Source organism: Drosophila subpulchrella, chromosome X (genome assembly GCF_014743375.2).
Source record: "Drosophila subpulchrella strain 33 F10 #4 breed RU33 chromosome X, RU_Dsub_v1.1 Primary Assembly, whole genome shotgun sequence".
Taxonomy (NCBI): Eukaryota; Metazoa; Arthropoda; class Insecta; order Diptera; family Drosophilidae; genus Drosophila; species Drosophila subpulchrella.
In genome coordinates this window covers 13,271,608-13,297,006 of record NC_050613.1, presented here as the reverse complement: position 1 = coordinate 13,297,006, position 25,399 = coordinate 13,271,608, and the positions used below count along the sequence as shown (strand labels likewise).

The window sequence follows — 25,399 nt, the reverse complement described above, 5'->3', positions numbered from 1 at the left end:
CTGTGGGGCGTTTGTACTTAGCTGTTCAATTAGATGCGATTTGACAAAGCTGCTATTGACATTTGATAAGGACCCTATAATTTGCCATTCGACTCATTTACGTTGACACAAATGCAAAGGTAAATATGTTGGACGGTCAAGATCAAATTACACCTTGTCCATTTTTAATAAGTACCTTGATCGCAATTTATTTTTGGAACAAAGTAATAAAAACACCTCATAAGAGCAGGGAATTTCTAAAGAAAGTAGCTGAGTATGCACCATTTTATTTTTACTTTAACCGGCAATTTATATTAGTTTAAAATAACATAATCTAATGTCTTTACTTTTTAATGATTTTGGTCAGAAATATAAGAAGTATTATTTATATCTCGAAATAAGCACTTTTTTATTTTTCTTAATAAAAAATAAAGTATATTTTATAAAGTATACTGTCATCAATTGATAAAATAAGTACTAATTTAGCCTTTCAAATTTTGGCGCCTAACTATTAGCAAGCAAATAAAACAGTGTTGACTAACGCACCCAGCAAGCCAAATTGTTCAGGAGGAAGTCTCCGCTAGGCTAGCAAAGACACCTTAGCGTGACCTTTTAGGGATTTTCTTTTGGTATATTTGAATACATAGAACTGGTATATTATATCGATAACTTATCGGTCAGACTGATGACAGTTGTATAACCTCCGCCGAAAATATTTTTTCTGGCGACTACATCAGCTCGAATTCCGTGCAAATAAACCTTGAAGTGAGTAGAACAGGACCACAGAGCACTCTCCACCAGGCTGCACTAACAACATACCACATTTAATCCGCAGAAATGGCTGCCGAAGGCGAGAAACTGACCGGTCTGTCGAAGATCTTCAATGGCTCAACCATGAGCGGCCGTGCTAACGTGAGTAGTTTGGTCTTCCGACTCTCCCCATCGTAATCCTAATCCGGATGTTATGCCATCTTGTGGTTCATTTTTCTATCCTTCAGGTGGCCAAGGCCACGTACGCCGTGATGGGCCTGCTGATCGCCTACCAGGTGCTGAAGCCCAAGAAGAAGTAGGGCGCTCCACCTCTCATCCGACGCATCCGAAGTTTTGGATCCGTGGATCCCGGGGACCCACCGCTGGATTCCGGATCAGTTTATTTTATGTGTAGTGCAAGACCTTGAAGGAATAAATAAGCTGAGAATGTAACACACTGAACTCCGAAGTGCATTATGTAACGATCCTTGGACTACCATTTGGTTTCATGGCATCTATATGGCGGAACTCAATGAAATAAGCTCGCCAAATCGTGCCTCCCTATCCATACTGATCATGAGGCCTCAAGACCCATATAAAACCATATAGCTTCACCAGGTTATGGAGAAAAATCCATATAGACTAGGGGCCCGCCTGTTCTTACTTCCTTGTTGTGCATCTCCAAGAGAAGTCCAATTGTCCAGTGCCTTAAAGCCCTTTAAGCAACAGAAAAATTGGATTTTGGAAAAGACATTACCTTCATTTGAAAGCCACAAAACTCTATAAACCTTTCTGCATATTCAAAAAATTATGATGGTTCTACCTAGTACCTGTTTCGAGTTAGTAGGAAATTTTAGGACACAAAAATAGCTAACAATTTCTGAAATTTAAGTTCTTAGTTACCTAAAGATGGGCAAAAATCTATATGCTAACCAAAATATAAAATCTTTAGATTTAATTTCATCCAGAAAAATATTTTTAGCTACAACTTATAACGTTCTTGATACTATTTTCTGTTGTTATTTAAAAAAGCTTTATTGACTTTATGTTCAATAACTTCCTTAATAATGATTTCTTTGGGTTTTGAAATGGAAAACCCGTGCTTAAAAATGATGTGATTGTGTTATCCATTATAAACAATGCATCTGTGCATTCACTTCAAACAATTTTTAATAATCTTTTTCTAGTCCTATTGAGCTCAATCCAGAATCCAGAAAATATTTAGTTAGATCTACAAAGTGAATATTGAAAACTTAAAAATATGGGCTGGGGATATGAGATAGTTTTATGCTTGGAAAATAGCAGCGCCAGCGAATCTCTCTCATCTCTTTTAAAACCATATAAAGTTGAGCTGATGATGCAGATCACTTTTCTTGAACAAAAATGCAAGCTGCAAGTTAGAAAATATTTATGTACTTACATTTTCCATGCTTTAAATACAGCACCGCCTTTCTACCCCATATAATTACAATAAGTCGCCGAATGGAATAAGCAAAAGTTTTAAATATTCTAGGAACACATCTACCAAACTTCGTGTTTGATTTCCTTTTTGGTTTTGGTTTTCTGTTTTAATATTTTATTTAAAGTTTTTATTTCATTTCAAATTTGCTTTAAATTTCCTCTTTTTTTGTGGGTAGGGACTTTTTGAGGGGCGGGGCGGGGGCGGAGCGTTCGCTGCCCCAGTTTATCGAAATTTCAGTATTACTAAAAATTAATTTGAATGAATTGAATGTAAAAATGGTTTACATATACTTGTATGCATATATGCCATGTACGCCTCTCTTCTCCACCACTCTACTCTTCCTCTTCGTTCCGTTTCCTGCCTAACCGTCATCGTCATCGTCATCGCTATCGTTATCATTCTTATGTTGTTACTATCCTCGTTTGGTGGAGACGGAAAACCAGATGATGCATTTAAAATATAGGTATAAATTAATGTTTATATCATTTATCAATATGCTATATATTATACCTTTTACATGTATTGTGTGATAGCAAGCTTGCTTTGTTACTTTTACTCATCATTTCATTAATTTGTGTTTGCTTTCGATTTCTTTTTGTTTTGTTTTCATTTCTTCTTTTTTTTTACTTTTATAACTAAACATTGCCTGGCATAGCAAACCGCCCAAATATTTTGGGCTTTTTCGTTTGTGGGCGTGGTTTGGGCGTATGTGAGAGAGAGTGTGTGTGTGTGTGTGTGGGTGGGGGTCTAATTAATATCGCTATATGGTTTCGTTTTTTATTTTCGGTTCAGAAGCCTAGCGAAAAGTGCCTTGCTTTTGCTCTTCTTTTTGTTTCTTGCATTTCTTATTTTGCATTGTTTAATTATTAATTCTACTACATTTAGTTGCATAGTCCTGCGGAACAGGGCAGGGATCTCGTCGCACCGGTTGGCTTTATGGGGTTACGAGATCCCTGCCCTACTCCACAAGATTTCGATCCGAGTATATTCGTATTAATTACTGTTACTGGGATATATGTGTGGATTTTTGCGTTTTCCTTAAAAATGTTTGCTGGAGTGTTTTCGTTTTTCGCTTGGATTTTGCCTATATATATATATATATTTATGTGTGTGGTGTCGTGTTTGTTGTTGTCTTGTATATGCCATACATATCATATCCATGTTAAGTTACAGTTACATAATGAATTACACATTTATATAAATCGGTTAAATTTCATTTTGCCTCCACACCTCACTTGCCCACCGGCTTGCATTCTACCATTGAGCATAAACGTCCTTTCACGCGTTTTTATTTTCAAATTGTAGCAGGACTGGCGGGTTAATGATAATCGATTAACTAATTATCGCCGGAAGCGGCCGAGGTGGCAGCACTGGCTGCGAGGGTTTCGGCGGCGTTGCCACCCGTGTGCGATTGCGCTGAACACTATTTTCAAATTTTAGCTTGGGTCCATTTTCGTTTTGCCCTCTGTTTTAGTTTTAGTTAGGATCAGGGTTTAGTTTACTATATTATATATAACAATATAGAGCCCACCGAGTACAATTTTGTGACGCAAGTGTCTATATGTCTTAGTTGTTCTTTAAAAGACGACAATATTTCTAAATGTATTTGTTTTACGTTTGAACTTAACTTTGCGCTTAAACAAAATCTTATTTTTTTCTCCCTCGTTTGTTAGCTCTCTCTCTCTTTTTCTCTGTCCGTCTATGTATGTCTGTCTGTCTCTCTCTCTCTCTCTCTGTCTGTCTCTCTCTTATTCGCTGTCTACACAGAAAGATTTATATCGATAGATATAGATAGATAGATAGATGGTATATATAATGTATATTGTAGCATAATCATAAATTAGAATTATTAGTTGATTTTTTGTTGGTTGCAAAAAAATTAAACAATATGTATGTATATATATAAAGAAATTAAAGCAGACGCAGTGCCAAAGGTTCATTTTGTTTTGTTTTTGCTTTGTTTAAAGGAGAAAGACTCTACTACAAAAAATCATAAGTATATAAAAGTAATATATTATTATGTAAATTTGTTTGACAAAAAATACACTGCTATTTTGTATGTATGTATGTATATGTAAATGTATGCATGTGTGTGGGTGTGTGTTGTGTTTTTTAAATATTTCTTCTTGCAATTAGGTATTCCTTACTCGTTTCCTGTTGAACCTTTCGTCTCCTCACTTTCGATTTGCGATTTGCGATTCACGATTACTTTCTTCGCTACGTTTACTTTCGCCGATTTTTGCTGAGTTGCCATTTTTGCGGTTGTGAAGGGGAATCCCCCCAATTAGCTCACTTTCCTACTCACATCACATCACATTGACCCCTTTCTCGAAGGTTGGATGTCTGTCTGTGTTTCGCCTGGTTATGCTTGTTTTAATATTCCACTTTTCTAGTTTTACTCCTGACTTCCTCGGTTTACGTTTATGTTCTCGGTTTGGATAGCACACTTTCCTCCAGCTCTGGGCCAAACTGCGCTTGATCTTCCTCTTGCTCCTCCTTCTCCTCCTCCTCCTCCGCTATCCATTTCCGGTTCTGTGTTTCTGTTTCGGGGGTTTCCTGGTGGGTGCTAGTTGCTGGCCGGGGTCGACTGGGCGGTGGTGGCTGGTGGTGACCACCTGGCGCTCAGTTCGCATGCCATTCACCCCGATTGCCGGCACCGCCAGCTCCTGAGGCGTTATTCGCATAGTAGGGCTTTCCGGGACCAGAGCCCGCCGCTCCGCCTGCTCCTCCTGCGCCGCCCGCTCCTCCTGGTCCGCCATTGCCACCGTTATTGCCGCCGGGTGGGCCCACAGGTGTGTTGCTGCCACCGCCGCCGGCACTTCCGGTCACGCCGCCGCCGCCACCGGTCACCTGTCGCATATTCTGGGCCCGCTGAGCCGCCGCCGCCACTGCCGCTGCCTGTTCCCGTTGCTGCTGCTGTTGTTGTTGCTGCTGCTGCTGCTGTTGTTGCTGCTGTTGTTGCTGCTGCTGCTGCTGCTGTTGCTGCGGATGCTGCGGGTAATTGTTGGGCCGCTGAATGGGCGTGGGATAGCGTCCTTGACCGCCGCCGCCGCTCTGGCCCACGCTGCCGACGCCATTGCCACCTCCATTGCCGCCCACTTGGGAGCCACCGCCTCCTCCGCCATTGCCGCTACCGCTGCCCACGGCTCCGCTGCCTCGGCCGCCCAGGGCGTTCATGTTCGGCCCGTTGCCACCGCCGCCGCCGCCCTGACGCTGTTGCTGTTGTTGTTGCTGCTGAGATTGCTGCTGCTGCTGCAGCACTTGGTTCTGCAGATCCCACTGGAAGGAGAGAAGAGGGGAAAGGATGGTTAAGGCCAGTTCGCCGGAGAGCTCAGAGGGGCAGGGCACACTTACCGCGCCGTAGTTCTTGTGGTGCGGCGGACTGGGCTGCGACTGCACCTGCTTGGCCAGACCGAGGCTCATGTCGGCGCTCAGTGGACTCTTTAGCTGACGACCCATCTGCGAAAAGAAGCGGGAAAAATATGATTAGCGAATGAAACTACAAACAACCATTAATGTAAACGACTATATCTTTTGAGGTCACAATCTATAAAAGATTCTGCACTTGTAGGTATATTACGAGTTTTAGTAGTTAAAATCATCTTTGATCCTTAGTTGAACCAAAAGTCAGCAATTAATAACTTTAACTAACTAATAACTATTCACAAGTTCATATATCGACTTTCTTAACTTTATATTGGAGCTTTTCTCACTATTTCTTCTTTTTTCAATACGAGATGAATTCCAAACGTCCCGTATTTATAGCCTTCTTTGGGATTTTAGGGATTCAAACCAATTACAAACCAGAATTCTAACTCGACTTTAAGAAATCTTTGCAAATAGACTTAGAAACTATAAACTATCCCATACTTCTGTCGTTGCTAAACTTCTATAATACTTCGGGCTCTTTTTTCAACTAATAATTTAGACATATAGTTTTCAAAGACATTCTGAAACTTCTTAATTTCGGTTACTGACGGTGTCAAAACTTTACTCATTTAATAAGTAGCAGCCGAAAGCAAAATCCTGAGCAATTCATATTTAGGCAACCTTCATTTCTGTAGTTACTTTTTGTATAGCGAGGAATGGAAGCTTTGAATCAATATCGACCTCCGACTGCACAAACCACATTAATTTAAGACCCTTGTATTATTTAAAGTATGAAAACAACTTGATACTAATGTACCAATCGTTTATTGAGTATTTATTCTTCACATGGTTCAAGCACAATTATCTCGCTCAAAATCAATCAAAGTTTTCTACTTTTGAACCATATTGAAAAATTCGAACGTACATGGCGGTGGAAAGCCCATTACAAATGTATTTGTGGCAAAAAATATTACATATCTGTGGCAAATAAACATTGGGAATATAACACAAAGATAAATACATCGTATATGAAATTATTTCTGCACTTCTCTGGCTCCAAATCTTGCTTAATTCTTGATTCCAACTTCCGTTAATCACGTTGGCATTGTTTCGCTTCAAAAAACAAATAGTTAAACGATAATATTGTAATGGCTTTCTTCACTGCGAACAAGTGTTTTCAAAAAATCGGGAATAAATCAACGATAAATCCAACATATATAATATCTCTCTGGCTCCAAATCTTGCTCAAACTCGCTTCCACACACTTTCCATTAAACACTTAGGTGTATGGTCTTTATGGTCTTGAATTGTTTGTCTTGTTTTTAAAGAACTAGGAAAACGACAATATGGTTAATGGTATGGGATAGTGGGTATTGGGTCGTCTCCTCCTCCTCCGCTTACCGAGTCTTGCATGTGTGCCTGTCCCTGGCTTCCCTTGAGATAAGCCGCTCCGGGTGTTGGTCCGCCGCGGTACTGATTGATGCTGGCCGCCGTCAGGAGCTGCGAGTTCATGAACTGCGTGTTAAAGGTGCCCATCGTATGCTGCGACTGCGGCGGTCCATTGGAGCCGGGCGGTCCGCCCTGATGGCCGCCATACATGCCGGCGGCAGTGGCCAATCCATAGTTCTGCGCTCCGCCATTGCCCTGCGGCGGTGGTCCGCCGTAGAACTGCGGTCCGCTGGGTCCGCCTGGCGCCGAATTCGAGTAGTAGCTGTTCGACTGCAGCTGATGAGCGCCCGGCGGTGGACCACCCTGTCCCGGATGCTGCGGCGGTGGGCCCGCATAAAGATTCATGTACTGCTGGGTGGTGGCATATGGGCCGGGTCCTGGTCCCGGACCGCCACCGCTGCCCGCCGACTTGGAACCGATGGCTCCGATAGGCTGCTGGCTGGGCGGCGGCTTGGCCGCCCCTGACGTCATCATGGAGTTGCTACTGGACGAGATTATGGCCACGGCGCCGTGATTGCTCGGATTGCTCAACTGCTGGGAGCTGGGCTGGCCAAAGGGACCCGGTCCCGGACCCGGACCACCGCCCAAACGGAACTGCGAGGAGAGGTTTGAGTACATGTCCGGGGTGGGCGCTGTGGGCGGCAGGCTGCCGCCGTGCGGTGTCTGCATCGCATAGGCGTTCACGTTAACATTGAAGGGACCGCCGCCCGCGGCCGCTGCTGCCGCCGCCGCTGCTGCTGCCGCATAATGGTTCGGGAAGCTGTGGGCGGCCGCCGCCGCCGAGTAGGCGGGCGAACGGCTCGAATGATCGAGCGAATGGAATGGAGCGTACAGATTGCCGCCCTGCGACGGTGGCGGCGGCGGCATCTGCGACGAGTTGAACACCACGGCCGGCGGGCTGGGGATCGTGGGAATGCCACCAACGCCAAACTGTGGTGACGCCTGGTAGAATGACGGCTGCTGCTGCTGTTGCTGGTGTGCCTGCTGCTGCTGGTGTGCCTGCTGTTGCTGCTGCTGTTGCGAGTGTTGCTGCTGCTGCTGCTGGCTGGGCGGCGGAGACATGCCTAGGTGCTGCTGCTGCTGCAACTGCTTGGTCTTCTGGTGCGCCTGCTGTTGCTGCTGGGGACTGGGGTAGTCCTCCTGCTGGAACTCCAACGATCCCGCGTCGAACGGCGACCCATGGCCGTAGCCATGGCCATGACCACCGGGCACCGGGCCCGGCGAGGAGAGTGCATGGTGCTGATGGTGCGCCTGTGCCTGCTGCTGCTGGTGGTGCTGCGCCTGCGCTGCCGCCACCGCTGCTGCCGCCTGCTGTTGCTGCTGCTGTTGGTGGTGGTGGCTCTGCATGTGCACCGCCGACACCGCATAGTGGGGCATTTGCTGGTGCTGCTGCTGGTGCTGTGAGGCGGCCACTGCGGCTACAAAGGAGGCGGCACTCATGTGGCCACTGCCATCGTCACCCGCCTGCTGCGGTCCTACCACCTGCTGCTGTTGTTGCTGCTGTGCCTGCACCTGCACCTGCGACTGCTGTTGCTGTTGCGGCTGCTGTTGCTGCTGCTGCTGCACTTGAGCCGGCGATGGGCCGTCGGACATGGGCGTGGCCGATTCCCAAACCTTCTTGACACTGGCTATCTTCATGTTGAGATCCGCCGTCGAGTTGTTTTGCTGCTGCTGCTGTTGTTGCTGTTGCTGCTGCTGGGAGTGTTGTTGCTGTTGCTGCTGCTGGCTGGCCGTTTTATCGATCGTGTCCACCACCTTTAGGGGTGTGGTGGGATCATCGCCGAAGCTGAAGCCCAGTTTCATGTCCTGCGAGTCCTCACCGGCTCCCGGTGCCGTCGCCTTGCCTCCGAAACTCATCTGAGACAGAGCACTGGACAGGCTGTCCACGGTCATGGTGGCGCCGCCACTGGACACCGAGAGCGCTCCGGGCTTGGTCACCACTACGGCAGCGGCCGCTGCCTGCTGCTTGTACGTGGAGTTCTCAAAGATTATCGTGTTTACCGGGGCGCCGGCATCCAGCAGGAGATTAGTCGATGGACCCGAGCCAACGGCCCCCAGCGAGGCCTTCTCGCCAATGGCGGGCAACTTGCTGCCCGCCACCTTCTCGCCGCCGACTACGGCACAGGACTCACCCTTCTTCTTGTCCGCCGAGCCGGGAACTGCGACCGATGAGGATGTGGCAGTTACGGATCCTACCACAGAGCCCGCTGGCGAGAGGCCCGGTGGCAGGCGGCCCGCTGCGTCCTTCTGCAACTCATCCTTCGCTAGCAGGGCAGTGTTGTGGGCGGGGGCCAGAGTGGCAGTCTTGTCCTTCTCCTCGCCGCTAAGCGCAGACGAATCCTTGTCATCCTTGCTTGGTTTGTGCAGGCCGGCGCTGAGTGCCAGCTGGTTCTGCTTGGTCTTGTCCAGGTCCGCGTCCGACTCTGAGGTGCGCTGTTGCTTGCCGTATTCCTCGTAGCCGAGTCTGCCATAGCTACGACCCGCTCCACCCGATCCCGATCCTCCGGCAGAGCCGGTGCCTACGGGCTGGCGACGATAACCAGAGGCGGAGCCACCGCCGCCTCCTCCGCTAGAGAGGCCACCGCGTCCTCGTCTCGAGGGTTCGCCACGGGGCGAGAAGCCCGCCTTGTTGGCCGCAGCCTGACCGGAATTGGATGCAGTACCGCCTGCTTCCTTTGGGCTGCGACGCGCTGCTCCTCCAGCTCCGCCTCCGCCGCTGCTGTAGCACTCCTCGTCCACGTCCTCGGAGTGCTCAGATTGCTCACCACCACTGCCGTAGTAGCGTCTGCCACTGCTACGATTGCTGCCCCAGTCGCTGGCGCTTCGCTGACCGCGGTAGCTGCTGCCCGATCCGACAGCTGATCCGCCACTGCCGCTGGTATAGCTGCGACCACCACCACCTCGTCCACCACATGCCGCTGCGCTCCTGGGACTCGGCCGCTTATTGCCGGACTTATCTTCGTCCACCTTGCCACCGGCTGATGCTGCCTTTGACTTGTCCTCCGATTCCAAGGCAGACTTGTCGTCAGCTCTCTCCTCTCCTGTCTTCTCTATCTCCACGCTGCGTCGCAGAATCTGTGTGGGCATGGGTTCGGTCACCAGCGTCTTCTGCTGTTGCGGCGAGGCGGGCAGCTGCTTCTGCTGGGTCGAAGACTCTTCACTGAGGCTCGGCTGACGGGCCGGTCGCTGGAGGATCTTTATTTGCACAGCCGAATCGTGGCTGTGGCTCGAGGAGAAGCTCTCCTCGCGGTGGCGATGATGCACCTTCTGCTCGGCATCCGTTTGCTCTGCCCACGACGAGCAAGAGCCGCCCAGCACATCATCACCAGCCGATGATACGCTGGTCTTGCGGTGTGAGTTCTCGGATATGCTGCGCGGCAGGGCTTGCACCTGCCGGTAGTCCTGACCGCGGGTGAACCGCTGCTGCTGCTGTTCCAGCTCCTGATCCTCGCGAGCACTGCTGCTGTCGTGTCGGTTGCGTCCGTATCCGCCACCGCCGCTTCCTACGACGCTGGCACCGCGCTGCGCATAGCCGCCTGAAATGCTGCGACCCTGGCCAGCATTTGTTGGTGCTCCTCCACTTGCGCCAGCTCCACCGCTTACGCCACCCTTTTGCAGGTAGCGAGAATTGCTATCGAATGCGCTGCTGGCAGAGGCGCTCTTCTCCAAGCGCGGCAGCTGCTGCTGTTGCTGCTGCTGCTGGCGCTGGAAACGTGGTGGTAAATTTGATTGGAAATGGGTGAGGAAGGTCTTTTGACCGTAGTCGCCGCCAGCTGAGGAGGAGGCAGATACTCCTCCTCCAACGCCGCCAGCTCCTCCCGTGGGAGTGACGCCACTGCCCAGACTGGAGATGCTTCCCCGGGGTCGTCGGTGCAGTCCGGCGCCGCCTCCTTGGCCTCCACCTTCATCTTCGCTGACATTACCCAGTGGTGCGGATGGGGGCGCCACATCATTGGACAGCGATGTGGAGCCCGAGGATGAGAGGGCTCCAGCCTCGGCGCCCGCCAGAGCTGCTGCCGCTGCCTTTTTGCTATTCATCTTCATCTCTAGTTCTTGCAACTTTTTGGCCGCCGCCTGCTTGCGTTCCATCTCGCGACGCTCCTCCTCCTCCTTGCGCAGCTTCACTCGCTCATAAACGCTGGCATCCAAGGCAATGCCACCGGCCACAGGTGCTCCCACATTGCCAGAGCTGCCGCGATGGCCGTTCTGCTGGCGAATCTCTTGCTGCTGCTGCTGCTGTTGCTGCAACTGCAGCTGTTGCTGTTGCTGCTGCTGCTGCTGATCCTGATTAACTTCCGACGGCTGTTCGCGTTCGGTGCTCTCCTTGCCGCGCTGCCAACTGGTTGTGGAGGCGGACAACTTGCGTTGATCATTTCCAGCCAATACTGAGGAGGATCCCTGCGACTGCTGCTGTGCGGAGCCGTGCTGCTTACCCTGCCCCTGATGCTCCTCCGGCGTGGACTCGTCGTCCGAGAATGTTAGTTTCTTCGTGTAGTCAATGTCGTCCTGCTTGGTCCAGCTATCGTCCTTGGCGATGGCATTGAGGCGCTCCAAGTCCTCCTCGCGAATGATGGGACGCTGCATTTGGGCAACCTCCGGCTCTACCACATAGTCCTTATCTTTGCGTCCGGCTCCGACGCCGCCTCCTCCGTTAGCCTGCTGTTGGGATTGTGGTGGAGTGGGTGATCCTCCAATACCCAGTCCGGATTGCGTGGGTGAGGAGGAGGTCGGTGGTCGCTTGGGAATGACAGTGGCTGCTCGGAAGCCGCCACTGCCCACCACAGCTGGCGAGGCGGAACGAGCACCGAGGATGCCGTTCTGGTAGGGAGCGCTGGGCAGGGCACCAGAGTCCATGGATCCGCCGGCCAAGATGCTGGCCGCCGTCGCTCCTGTGGCGGGCAACGGAGCACCGCTGCGCATGAACGATGGCATCAGCGAGAGGATGGGCAGGGGCACAGCTCCGCCCGAACCTCCTCCTGCCCCGCCATTACCGCCCATCTGGTGGTGGACCGGGCCCTGTAGGTTGAGACCCTGGTCCGCTGCCGCAGCAGCTGCCACCTTCGCCGCCTTCTCCTGCTGCTGCAGCCAGGCGGCCGTGTCGTTCTGCGGACGAAGGCTGAGCTCGCCAAGCTCCGAGGACCCGCCGCCGACGTCGTCGCTGCCATCTCTGTAGTCGCGATGCGAGTGGTGTCCATACTGGCGCCCGTGGCCATGGTGGTAGTCCCGATGGTGCTGTTGCTGCTGGTGGTGGTGCTGTTGATGCTGCTGGTGGTGCTGCTGATGCTGGTGGTGGTTTTGGTGGCCGGCATGGTGCGCCTGATTCTGATAATGGCCCTTGCCCGCTCCAGCACCGGATCCAACACCCGTTCCCGAACCGCCGCCGGCGCCGCTGCCAACTGTGCCGTCCAGCGTGGGGAACTCGTACTGGAATTGCGGACTCTGGTAATGGGGAACAACCTGCTGCTGCTGGCGGCCAAAGTGCTGACCGCCCGAGACGCGCTCGTGTCCTGTGGTGATTGCAGACCATGTCTTGGGCGAGTTGACTGAGTGTCCGCCCGATCCGGACCCTGGTCCTCCTCCTCCTCCTACTCCTGACGAGCCGCCGCCGCCCGATCCACCTGCACCTCCGCCGCCGGAGCTGCCAACGGAGTTGTTGATTAACCTGTTCTTGTTGCCGCCGCCTGAGATGCCGGCGTTGTTGTTGCTGCTGCTGTTGTTGCTATTGACGAACTTTCCAGCGTTCAGGCCGAGACCGATGTTGTTGTTGTGGTGGTGCTGGGTATGAGCTTGCTGCTGGGTAGGATGTCCGCCAGCAGATGACGATGCAGCTCCTCCGCCTGATCCCGCTCCGCCTCCTGCTCCTGAACTTCCGCTGTGGGCAGTGGTGTTGTTGTGGCTAGTGTTGGTTCCTGCCGCGCCTGATCCCGCTGATCCGCCTGCGCCCGATCCTCCAGATGTGGCTCCTGCAGATAGTTATTTATCAGTTAGTTATACATATAATATATCTATTGTCTTGATTTAGGACCACCCACCTTCGACTGAGACTAGGAGATTGTTGTTGCTGCTGGTGTGGGTCTCGGCCTTCAGGGATGGCAGATTGGCTGGTGGTCGCCGAGCGGACGGCACTTTGCCCAAGATTTGCATTCCATGTTTACGTGGCACTTGATTCTTTTGTGCAGATGGTTCACTTGACTCGCCCTGTGTGAAAAAAATCCAGATATGTTAGCTTTTAGGATTGTTTTAGATGAAGATCTACAGGCTCTACTTACGCGGCTATTCTTGTACATGCGATTTATATCCAACGCTGTGAATTTGGGCTTGGCATTTCGCTCTCCCCTACTTCCCCCCAGTGTACTCATGCTGCCAATAGATCCTCATTAGCGTTAGCTTCCTTCACGCCGCCGCCGCGCTCCTCGTCTACCCGCTGCGCTGGAGGATGGGCTAGGATGTGGCTGTGGCTCTGGTTGAGAACGAGGATAAGGTGCTGGGATCACCGCTTTTGGGCCGAAGCTCCTTGTTTCAGTCTTTCTAGTAGGCTGTAAAAAAAAATAACAATAAACGATAGGAATAAAATTGAGTACAAAGTGGGTTTTGTTTGGTGTTTAGGTGCGCTTGGCTTTGTGAACTCCTCTATTTAGCCACCCCCGACTGATCTGCACCACTAATGAGACCAGTGGTGGATCTGAAATACAATGTAAGGGGGACTTGAACTTTATTGGGAATTGAAAAAACATTTTCGACCAAGTATATTTTGGCATATTCTCTCCTAACTTTAACTTAAGTTATATAGTCTAAAAAAATTGATTCTAAAGTTTGCGTTCCTCGGAAATACTGTAAAAAATTAAAAGTCCTGAAAAAACAAATAATTTCTAGGTAAGTTTTTTAAACTAAACGTTTGAAAATTGTTTGAAATTCTTAGACCTCGACCTAAGTTTCCATTTTCTCAAAAAAAAAAAAAAAAAAAAAAAAACCTTAACAAATTACAAGTTCTGAGAACGGAATGATTTCCAAGAACTTTTTCCAACAGTTTAAAAATTCGATTTGAAACTCTGGGCCACCAACTGATTGTGCTAAACAGTAAAATTAACCCTTTCAATTTTTGGCAACTGTTGAAATAATCAATTGGGATTTTGTTGATATTGCGTTTATTACGATAGTAATAGGGGAGAGTTATCCCCAGTGACCCCCCTCGATCCACCCATGGGTGCACCAATGTTTGGTGCGAGCAGGACGGTTAGTGGCACTCGGCACACGCAACTGAGAGGCTGCCTTAGGTGGGCAGCAGTGGGAGAGAGACGGCTAGACGGGTCTGCCAGCACACACACACAAACACCAATAGACCAGCGGCAGAAGCGGCAACGCATTGAAAGAATTTTTTGCGGTGGCGTCTTGTAATAATTGTTGGGAGGGGGTGTGGGGGCGAGGACGAACAATGGCTGACAACTGCAGCAGCAGCCACAACAACAAACACAACAGAAATGGGGACAGTAAAATCCTCCCAGCAACAACAATACCCGGTTCAGGGAATTTAAAATGTAAGCAATTTGACTGATGCAAGTGTGGGATACAAGACAATCTCTAAACGCTTGGCAACAATTCTTTTTTCTTCTCCTTTTTGTTGTAATAACAACCATTCACAAGAACAACGCACACTAACACAGGCACTGGCGCACACACACACACATATGCACAGGCACAGAGAACGAGAGGCTTTCATAGATATTATTTAATCGACGAATGCAATTTCCTTTTTTGTTTTACAGCCAAGTCCTTTTATTTATGTTTGCATGTGTGTGTATGTATGTATGTGCAGTGGCTGGCAGAAGCAAACAAAGAGAAGAGAAAAGTGAAATATACCGTTTAAACACCACACACGCACACAGCCACACACTCGGGGAGTTTCGTTTTTGTTAGGCAGCGATGATAAACTGAATGGAAAACGCTCAAAATGGTTTACTTTGAATGTTTCGCGGTTTGCTGGCACACTCGGACGCCTGTCTAACGGATATTCGACTGCGGTTGATCGTTTTATTTCGCATTAATTGCTAACTTTTGAATCTGCTTTCCACCGTCCGACGTAAAGTTTGCCGCTGCTTCTTCTTCGTCGTCGTGTTCTTCCTCTTCCACTTCGCACTTTTCGCATGTATTGCGTGCGTGTGAGTGGTGTGGAGCACGGCGTTGCCACCGGTTCGTGGAAATTTGGCCAGACCGGTGCGGAAATTAATGCAGGGGTGGCAGGCCAGAAAACACCTGGCAATTATTAAACAATTAGAGGGCCCTTCGCTCGCTTGTTGTTTGCTGATTGACCACAATTCGACGCAAACACTCTGCGTATATAAGCGTTAAAAAGGAAAACGGAAAACGAAAACCTGCCGCCGACAAATGCAACGCTGTTTGCCGGAGAGAGCAGGACAACAGGACGAGCTGCGCTCTGTTCGCTCCCACTCGCACACAGCTCGCTTTTTTAACAAAGCCAGCGAAAGTATTATCCATTTAGAGTAGATTTCTAGGTAAAACCGCCGATAAATGGGTTTAGGCCATGTGGAAATAAGCAGAATTCGCAATACCCTGTTGGCCAAAATCTCGATTCCGGCCTAAGATTCGGCCAGTGGCCAGAGCGAGAGCAACAGTCAGAACATAGCTTACCCTTTCGCACGCAGAGCACACACCGCAAACACAGTTCGTTGCTCCTGGCTTCTTTCTTTCCGTTGCTTATTTCCTTTTTTTTTTTGCACTCTTTCTGGCGCTTACTCAGCGCCGCTTGCGAAAACGCGGAACGAAAACAAAAAGAGAGCCAAACGGGATGTAGATGATGTGTTGTTGCTGTTCGTGGGAAGTCGCCTTTGTTAGCCAGAATCTTCGATTTGGTTGAATTTCGATTGCGATTTTCGATTTGGTTGCGATTTTCGCCTATGTAGCGATGGCTTTGTCAGCGCTCTCGCTCGCACTCACTGGCCCTAGCCTCGCACTCGCAACTCTCACCGCTCTCCCTCTCCGCTCACTCGCGCCGTCTCTCTCGCGCGCTGTCGCTTTTTGCAAGTGTAGATGGATAATGGTATCGAATGAGATGGAGATGAGGAGGCCCCAAGTGCTCGGTTCCGATTCTGAAACCAGTTTGAATCACTTTTCCCACGGGTTTTCGCTGCAGTTACGCACACACGCACACGCGCCGACTGGGCTGATTGACAATTGGGTTTTAATTACTTGCGTTGCGTTCTTTTCACGTAATACGTAATTGTCTTTAGTTTTAAATCGTATGTATTATTTTTTTGCCATTTTACGGCCACCGTTGCCAGATGTGAGTGGGTGAGCCGCGGTGCTGCCCAATCGCGCATAGTTGTCAATCGTTATCGATAGGTGTGGCTGTCAAGATAGCGGGTTTTCTTTATTTTATATGAGTATTTATTCAAATAAAACGGCCTTTATGCTCTAATTAAAAGCTTTATTTAAAACGATTTTTGTGGGAGTTAATATTTGAATTAAAGAGATTGCAGGGTGTACCCTTAATGTTTTCTGGGGTGGCGTTGCCACCCATCAGAAACACACCACACCTGACTGGGAGTTTTGCCATCCCTAATTTAAATGTTGTTGTTTACAACAGCGCTGTTGTAGCAACGAAAATTTATGTTTAAACATATTACTTAGTTGTGATTTTGTATTTTTTGCCGTCTTCGATTCGCGCAAGATGATTTGTCGCCTGTGCCTGCGGTGCCTCAGTCCCGGGAGCGCCGTCTTCCTCTTTGAGACGGACGATACGCTGGCGGAGACGCGACTGGTAAAGATGATCGCCAAGTTTTTGCAGCTGGAGGTGAGTGCATCCTTGGGGTTTCCCTGTCGACAAGTGAAGGCAACTCCCATACCATTCAGATCCTGCCCGACGACGGCATCTCGACCAGCGTCTGCACCGAGTGCTGCGAGCACCTGGAGGACTTCAACGGCTTCTGGCAGCTGGTGGAGCAGAAGCAGTGCTCGCTGAAGAAGGAATTCCTCACCGTGGACGTCGATTGCGCGGCCATGAAGTGGACGGGCGGCGTCGACGTGGACGTCAACATCGATGAGCTGCCGCTGGCGACTGGCGACATGGACGAGAAGCCACTGGATCTACACAACCTGAGCCTGCTGGGCAGCGTACTGGACGTGAATGTGGACAGTGTGGAGGTCAGGGAGCAGGTGAAGGAACAGATGCCTGGCGAGTCCGAGGAGGAGAACGAGAAGCCCTGCCTGATAGCCAGCGAGGTGCAGCTAGAAGAGGACTCCTCGGATGGTGGTTATTCTTTTGTTTTCACATGGATTCTTCGTTACTAATTCCATGTTCCCTTGAAGATGAACCCCTTGTCCGGCTGCAAACCAAGATGAAGCCCAAGCCCAAGGCCAAGCGCAAGGCCTCAGCCCGTTCTTCCACTGGCCAGAGCACAATATCCCTGCACCGGGAGCTGGCCGATCTGCTCGACAACGGCAGCAAGCGGCGACGCAGAAGGACACCTGACCAGCGGACACCCACCGAGGTGCAGGAGACCGAGCTGCAGGCCGTACTCGAGCGCAAGCCCAAGGGCTGCTCCCGCGCCCAGCTGGCCAAGAGCTATGAGGAGGCCATCGCCAGCTACATGAGCGCCAGCTGCGACCTGTGCGACTTTAGTGCTCCCTACCTCTCCGAGCTGAAGGCCCACTTCCTGGAGGTGCACCAGCGAGAGTACTACATCAAGTGTTGTGGAAAGATCTTCACGCGCGCTTCCAAGCTTATGGACCACATCCGCAAACATGTCAATCCCAAGCTATTTACGTGAGTGCGCCCCAAGATGTAGCCCCGTTTTTCAGTTTAACAGAATTGTATCCCCGTTAGCTGCACCATTTGCCAGAAGTCGCTAAACTCGCAGGACTACCTGGCCACCCACATCGAGACGGTGCACAACAAGGTCGCCCAGATCGACAAGGTGCTCAAGTTCCCCTGTCCCAAGTGCGATCGCACCTTCAGCAGCGAGCGCCGGATGGCCAACCACCTGTCTAAGCACGACACCGATCAGTTGGAACACACATGCGCGATCTGTTGCAAGAGGTGAGCAGGGTGGAAGGGCTCTGAAAGAAGTGTAAGCCTCAACTGAACAAGATCTGGGCAGCCAATATTAAATTAAGCACACTTATCAGCTTTGTATTAATTATTGAGAGGTGAGAGGTGATTGGTTTGTAATGTGTTTAATGATAGGGATATTAATCATTTTGATCAGTATAGTATGGCAAAAATATAGAAATAACGTATCGATTAGGTACTTAATACTTTATAGGACTTTGTAGTTCATGCTACTCTTAATACTTTCAGTATTAAGGTGTTGAAAAGCTGGTACCTAAATGATTATTCTGTTTATAAAACGCATTTGAAACGTTGCACATGCACACATAAATGAGCGAGATAGATGAAATATTTTCCCTATAAGAGTGTTTGAAAAAGTTAAAAACAAAGTAAACAAATAAACTTATAAAGTATTAGTAGGTACATCTATAAGTATATTAGAATAGTGCGAATCAGCTTCTCATCTGCCATTCGGTTTTTAGGCGATTACTCTCATAGTTAAAAATGTTCACATTTTGAAGGTTTAAAATAAGGCTCTTCTTGGTCAACCTTGTAAATAATTATAACTATAATTTTTTTTACATCTTTTGTGTTCAACTGTAAATTTATCAGGAGATACAAATCGCTATTATTTGAAAGCGCTATTGTCCAGTAATTTTTTCAGTACTACACTTTATTGTAGCGAGTATGTAATGTAACCACTTTCATTAATTTACTCAAATTGTTTATCTGTGACAGCTTTGCGAATATACACAGGCTGCGACGCCACATCCAATCCATCCACGAGGACCTGCATCGCCACGTTTGCGACATCTGCGGCAAGAAGTTCAAGTTCAAACCCTCCTTCGACCGCCATTTGCTAGAGCACCAGGGTGTGGTGGCGCCGGCGGTGGAGTGCCCTGTGTGCGGAGTCTGGCTGAAGAACGAGCACAGCCTGCGCCTCCACCGTTTCACGCACGACAGCACAGACACCGTGTGCCCGCATTGCGGCAAGACATGCACCTCGCGCACAGCGCTACGGGGTCATGTGAAATACGCCCACAAGCTGACCACCAATCTGCAGTGCACGTTCTGCAACAAGACATTCAAGCAGCAGCGCAACCTGGACGAGCACATGGCCATCCATACGGGCCTGCAGCTGTACAACTGCCCGCATTGCCCGAAGGAGTGCCGCTCCCGGTCCAACATGTACGTCCACATCAAGCAGCGCCACGCGGACGAGTGGCTGCGCGCCAAGATGGCGCGTTCGCACAATCCCCAGTTCAAGCCGGGCTCCACCGATGTTTAATCCTGATCCTGCACAAATATGTCTAACCATTATACATTTAATTAACTGTACCCAACCGTTTCTTTTGTGGACTATCTGATGGCGAAATTTGTGGGGAATCCAATTGTATTACAAGCTCAAGATTATGTATTACAAAACGCCGCCGATTGCGATGCCTCTCATCTCCAACGTCGACGAAGTCAGTCCCTGGTCCGGGAAGCGGCGCGTTGGGCGATCACCTCACCATGTGTGTAGAGATGCAGCTGCTCGCCCTGGAAGGGCAGACTTCCAGGTGGGCACCGCACACCACCTGCTTCAGCGAGATCCGGGCCGTGAATCGCAGATCGCATCCTTTCCGGCGGAAGAAGGGGTGTGGCTTCTTCCGAGGGATTGAACAGAAATGGTGTCTATGACTATAACTTGCCAAAAACACTCATTTCAATTTATTTTAGACTGACGGCAAGTCAAGACTACAACATTTTAGGGATTACCACAGTTTAGATTTCAATATCTAAAAGTACTCATCGAATCCAGATAAACCCCATTTGACGTTCCTCCAGCTTAGCTCGCGTCCGGATATTATATCAATGTAAAGAATTTATGGGGCGATTGAAATTGTATTAGTTGTCTTCAGTGTTGTTATGGGAATGTACGTACGGATTTAAAATAGGGACTTGATAAAGAGAAGAAAAAAAAAGAATTTTTCGAGTGTACACATACATTTGGTTACTCTTAATAATCAGTTTATCAAAAACATTTATTCTGGTTTACAGTCAAAATGCTCCAGGAAGAATGTTGGTAGTTTCTTGTAGAGTTGGACCCCCAGGGTAAGTTCTTTTAAAGATTTTTCTAAGTAAATTTGTTTGGTATCTCCGTGCTTTTAATTATATTTTGAGTTGCGCCTAACCAATTTAGGTGATATATATTGTAGTTTACATCTATAATGTCACCCTTTAATTTTGCCGGATAAATTAAAAGGCTACATTGAGTATATTGTGAGCTACAACTCGGCAAACTTTGAAAATGTCAAATTTTTTAACAATAAAGTGGCTGTAAGGCGTCGGTTGATATCGCAATATAAATAATAATTAAAATGTAATAATAATTTAATAATTGTCTTATTTATAAAATAAAATAATAAATAATAAAATAAAAATAATATAAATAAAAATAATAAAGAAAAATACCTTTTGTTTTGACTGTAATTTTTTGATTTTTATTATTCAACTCAGAAGTAACAGTTACGTTTAACAAATATTTTGTGAAAGTCTTTCCTAATAGTTATCAAAAACTTTTATAAAACTATAAGTTTGACAAAGAATGTTTACAATAATACAAATTTGAAACTTTTAAATAAAATTCGAAAAATATCTTATCTATAAAAGTTAAAACCGTTACGGTTCATGATTTAAAATGCTGAATAAAGTTTTTTAAAAAATTTCCGATTTCGTGAAGTGTGCTTCAAAATGTCGAAAAATACCATATTGTATTTATTGTTTATTTGTTTTATTTTTTACATGTTTGTGACTACATTTTGATTCAAAGTAGGCCTTTAAATAAAAATCACAAGTAACTCTTATTTACGTAATGGGCACCGTATACATTTCAGTTCATTCAATTTGAGTCTTTGGAACGTATCGCACAACATTTAGAAAATTTTTTTTCTTAATTTTCAGACCAGAAACCAGTGTCTGTCAGACTTCTATTCAAGATTTGTATTGTGTATGTTACGTTTAAATCATAGTTTTTTGTATCAAGACTTATAAATAAACAAGTGTATGTCCATACCCATAATAACACTAAAGAAAACTAATACAATTTCAATCGGGCCATAAATCCTTTGCATTGATATTAATCCGGTCGCGAGCTTAACTGATTGAGTACATTCAGATCTTGAAATTTAAATTGTGGTAATCCTAAAAATGTTGTAGTCTTGACTTGCCGTAAGTCTAAAATAAGTCGAAATTAGTGTGTTTGACAAGCTATAGTCATAGGCACCGTAGACATTTCGCACAACATTTTTTCCGGAAATAAAAAAAAAAAATTTTTTTCTTAATTTTCAGACCAGAAACCAGTCTTTGTCCGACTTCCTTATTTGCGAATACCGTTATTTGCTCTTCCATTCGATATTTACCGCCATCATCTCTATGGCCGCTCATCTCTATGACAATCGATAGGCGGTCTTCAGTTGGATGGTCACCCCACCAATTGCAGAGGCAATCGACTGTCGCTCATCGCTGGCGGCATCGAACGGTCATACTATTTGCGAAAATAATCCACAAATCCAAATCAAACTAAAGGAACGATCCAATTGTCAACTCCACTGGATTCTAGTGTTAAAAGGCGTAGTTGTGATAGAAAGCAGTAGCGCAGCTAGTGCAGGTAAGTGGTTCGATTCCGCCCCAGTGGGCGGTGCTGAAAAGGGAGCAGTGAGAATATTCAGATGGGGCCGGTTCCAGGGAAATTCGCAAGGCGTCGCATATATGTATAATTTTTTTCTTTTTTGGCCGTCTGGCGCAGACAGCTACAACAACTACAACGATGGCCTGGCAACAAGAGTTGCAGCCGCTAACACACACACACACACACACACAGAGGCGCAGAGAGCAGCTTTTGCGAATTTTAGCAAAATTGCTTGGGTGTGTGTGTGTGCAGCATAACTAGTTTTCTCCTGCAAAGCTAATCCTCCACCAAAAGAGCGGGAGGGTAAGAGAGAGACAGCTGGCAGATGCAAGATGCTTCATGTCCATGTTTCGCGCATACCTGCACATACATAAGTGCAGCCAGTTACTCTCTTTCGTTCTCTCGGCTTTTCTGTGTGTCTACCTCGAGGAGGAAAATTTTACTCACCTGCCGGCCGGTTTTCTGATCTCTCTTTTTGCTCCGCTTTTCCCCCACGCCCCCAACAGTTTTCCACCCCCCCTGCTCAGCGATCGCCTAAATGGTCACCATGGAGAACAGCGACGAGATCCTGCAGATCCTGGAGCGCTTCACGCGGCTCAAGCAAAAGGAGATACCCAAGGAGCTGGAGGACTATCTGCAGTATGTGGCCAAAACCGGGGACACCATCTTCAAGTGGTCCAGCCTGAAGTATCTGTTCCGCGAGAAGCTGCTCAACGTGATCAAGCACTTCAACGAGGACTCGCCGCGGTTGGAGGGTGAGTTTCTATGTCTTAAAGCTGGCATCGGGACTAGACATTGTATTTCATAGTTTGTTGGGTGAAACTTATCAATTTCGTGTTTTTCCAGGATCATTATAATGTAATGCCTGTTTCAAGATACATGGGTGAAGTAATTACCATCGTGTCATATTCAAAATTCGCATATTATGGAGTTATTAAAAAAAAAATACTAAGAATACTTGCAAGAACTTTAAGGATTCTCTAGAATTTTCCTTGTTATGCAGGACAAATTTATAAAAAAAAAGTATACTAATAAAAATCATATATGTATGAGTTTATAAACCTCTTAAAAATTCTTAGCTTTATAGACTTGTTCGCTAGTTAAACTAAAAGTAGACATTTCAATACTTTTCCTAGGCCTAAAACCTACCCTTAGTTTGACATGCGTTCGAGAAATCTGCCCTTCGACATATAATTTTATTTGCACATACTAACACCTTTTTATTTTGTCTTTTCTAGTTTTAAAGAATTAAGTTACATTGATAAGGCGAATTAAACTTCAGGTTAACTTTATAGGACAGTTTACAAACCAGAATCTTAAGCTAACATTGATATTAATCCTTTGCAGAGATCCCTAACTACCCGAATGTGGATCCATTCAACTATGAGACCATGAAGTCCTCGCTGCTCGAGCGTCTGGACCTCTTCAATGCAGCTCCTTTTACCATACAGCGCTTGTGCGAGCTGCTGATCGATCCCCGCAAGCAGTACTCGCGGATCGACAAGTTTATGCGAGCTCTGGAGAAGAACATTCTGGGTAAGGCCTTTACTTGACCCCCTGTAGCAATGAGCAAGGATCACCCATGATATTATCTATCTCGTCATAGTGGTCAGCACCATTGAACCGGGACGCAAGCGCACCGAGAGCGAGAATGGCGATTCGCTGGACTCTGTGGTAAACGGCGACCTCTCTCTGGAGGTCAACATCGACATCGAGATGGAGAACGAGGCCCTGTTTAACAATGGCAACGCCGAGGAGGGCTCAGCGCCTAGCTCCGGTTCGGCAGGTGGTGCTCAGAAGGTCAGCTGCCCGCGATCGGACGACAATGAACAGCCCAAGGCCAAGAAGGCCAAGCTGGAGATCGGCGAGGAGCCTTCGGAGGCCACCGATGATGTGCCCGCCGAGCCTGAAGAAGAAGTAGCCTCCAAGGCCAAGAAGGACAAGGAAGAGAAGGGCGACAACGATGAGACTGATTCCCCACAAGAGGCCGCCGAGATCGAGGAGCCCGATGAGGAGGTGGAGGAGGCCGAACCAGAGGCCAAGACCACCAAGCAGGATGTAAACGGCAGCAAGAAGGAGAGCGAGCAGGGGGGGAGCTCCCCAGCATCTGCCGATGAGGAGGTGGAGGACCCAATGCTGAGTAAATCACCAGAAGCCGAAAAGGAACCAGCTACTAAGGAGAAGGAAGAGTTGGACAAAAAAGAGACGGCCGGGACACCAAAAGATATCGTAAAGAAGACAGAGGCCGAAAAGGCCGACAAGTCGGACGATAAAGTGGAACAGCCAGACGATAAGCAAGCTGGCGACAAGGCCACACCACCAGCTGAGGCCGAAAAGGAGGAGCCTGCCAAAGCAAAGGCAGAAAAGGAGAAGGAGGAGGGGGAAAAGCGTGCTCCAGTTGCAGCCGATAAGCAGGAGGAGAAGAAAGCAGCAGAGACTGAGGCTGCGCCAGCAGATAAGCCCGCTGAGGAGAAGACAGCTCCCGCCGAATCAAAACCGAAGACCAAGTCTGAGGCCAAGCCAGAGGCCGATGCCAAGGAGAGCCAACCCGAAAAGACTGAAACCGAGCCGGCCAAGGAGTCGTTGCCGGAGGAAAAGGAGTCTGCCGAGCCGGCAGCAAAAGCCGAAGAGAAGAAAGAGGGCGAGACTACGTCTGAAGCAGTTAAGGAAACGGCTGAGGAGTCGCAGGATGGGGAAGCTTCCAGTCCCGCTGTTGAAGACCTGGGCGCCGCCACCACACCACAATCTCCACTCGGTGCCGCCGACTCGGCTGCCGAGACGCCGCCCGCCGACTCGGCTGCCGATGATTCGCAGGCTTCGCCCTTGGCCGCCGTTACTCCGCCGACTCTGGCCCTTAATGACCAGCCCATGGAGGACACCCCGGCCGAAGAGGATGCACGAGTCTCACCCTCGGCCGCCGTTGACGAGGTAATGGCCGAAAGTGGCCCCGCCGCCGAAATGGCCACCGAAGAGGCTGCTGCCAAGGATGAACCGGCCGCCATGGAGGTCGATGACACCAGCCAGGAGGTGATGGACCAGTAAAGCGGGCCCATCGATGCGCCGAATACAACTACATTCAACTACTACTCCATATAACTAGAATTTTAAGACAAGCGCCCCATTCCGAAAGTAATGCAGATGTAATCCTGCCCGCGCTGTTGCCTAGAGAAGAGTTACGGATTCGTGTGATCCCCGTGAAACAGGCGGGTTGGCAGCTCCCCTTTTGTAGCCGTAAGTCGCAGCCGAGACAAGCTCATGCACTAGAATCTGTTGCTGTATTCGTTCCCCCAGTTTGTGTCTCTATATGTTGGTTCCTCCTTTAGTTTTGTATTTATATTTTTTAGATCAAACCCTGACCACTGTACGATTTAAGTGGTTCTGCCCCAACCCCACCCCGTATGTCCCGTTTTTTTTATTAAAAATCTAGTAGTAGATGCTGTCTTAGAAGCGAGCTTCGGTTAGATGTGAGCGATTGAACACACAATAAACACTATCCATACAAATACGTCGCTGGTGTTATCCTTCAGAGGGGTCATCCAGCCTAAAATTAATGATTCTAATAGCTTCTGCAAAGGATGAAATAAAAGGAGAGAAGCGTATCGCCACTTAGCATGTTGCCAAAGGTTAAATCAATTTTTTATTTTAGAAAAACCGC

General features: G+C 48.2%; 4 protein-coding genes across 7 annotated transcripts; 3 read left to right on the top strand and 1 right to left on the bottom strand.

Annotated features, from left to right (window-relative positions):
* Positions 1 to 612: 612 nt before the first annotated feature.
* On the top strand, positions 613 to 1,191 carry LOC119556811 (ATP synthase membrane subunit DAPIT, mitochondrial). The gene is made up of 3 exons (XM_037869264.1): positions 613 to 744; positions 815 to 891; positions 978 to 1,191. The coding sequence occupies exons 2-3, from the start codon at positions 817 to 819 to the stop codon at positions 1,047 to 1,049; spliced, it is 147 nt and encodes a 48-aa protein (XP_037725192.1). The 5' UTR covers positions 613 to 744; positions 815 to 816; the 3' UTR covers positions 1,050 to 1,191.
* A 1,768-nt stretch (positions 1,192 to 2,959) lies between these two features.
* On the bottom strand, positions 2,960 to 16,311 carry LOC119556233 (neurogenic protein mastermind). Of its 4 annotated transcripts, none has more exons than XM_037868259.1 (6): positions 15,656 to 16,310; positions 13,279 to 13,545; positions 13,042 to 13,207; positions 6,962 to 12,972; positions 5,546 to 5,650; positions 2,960 to 5,470 (listed from the first exon to the last, which is right to left on the bottom strand). In XM_037868259.1, the coding sequence occupies exons 2-6, from the start codon at positions 13,366 to 13,368 to the stop codon at positions 4,814 to 4,816; spliced, it is 7,029 nt and encodes a 2,342-aa protein (XP_037724187.1). In that variant the 5' UTR covers positions 13,369 to 13,545; positions 15,656 to 16,310; the 3' UTR covers positions 2,960 to 4,813. The 4 variants fall into 4 exon arrangements, with proteins under 4 accessions (XP_037724187.1, XP_037724188.1, XP_037724189.1 ...); XM_037868260.1 differs by lacking the exon at positions 15,656 to 16,310 and adding an exon at positions 14,967 to 15,122; XM_037868261.1 differs by lacking the exon at positions 15,656 to 16,310 and adding an exon at positions 14,867 to 15,117.
* Positions 16,312 to 16,555: 244 nt separating this feature from the next.
* Positions 16,556 to 19,412, top strand: LOC119556239 (transcription factor grauzone). The gene is made up of 5 exons (XM_037868273.1): positions 16,556 to 16,817; positions 16,877 to 17,273; positions 17,333 to 17,789; positions 17,850 to 18,062; positions 18,813 to 19,412. The coding sequence occupies exons 1-5, from the start codon at positions 16,695 to 16,697 to the stop codon at positions 19,360 to 19,362; spliced, it is 1,740 nt and encodes a 579-aa protein (XP_037724201.1). The 5' UTR covers positions 16,556 to 16,694; the 3' UTR covers positions 19,363 to 19,412.
* Positions 19,413 to 20,929: 1,517 nt separating this feature from the next.
* On the top strand, positions 20,930 to 25,249 carry LOC119556238 (serine/threonine-protein phosphatase 4 regulatory subunit 2). The gene is made up of 5 exons (XM_037868272.1): positions 20,930 to 21,063; positions 21,405 to 21,723; positions 22,251 to 22,499; positions 23,092 to 23,280; positions 23,351 to 25,249. The coding sequence occupies exons 3-5, from the start codon at positions 22,283 to 22,285 to the stop codon at positions 24,784 to 24,786; spliced, it is 1,842 nt and encodes a 613-aa protein (XP_037724200.1). The 5' UTR covers positions 20,930 to 21,063; positions 21,405 to 21,723; positions 22,251 to 22,282; the 3' UTR covers positions 24,787 to 25,249.
* Positions 25,250 to 25,399: the final 150 nt, after the last annotated feature.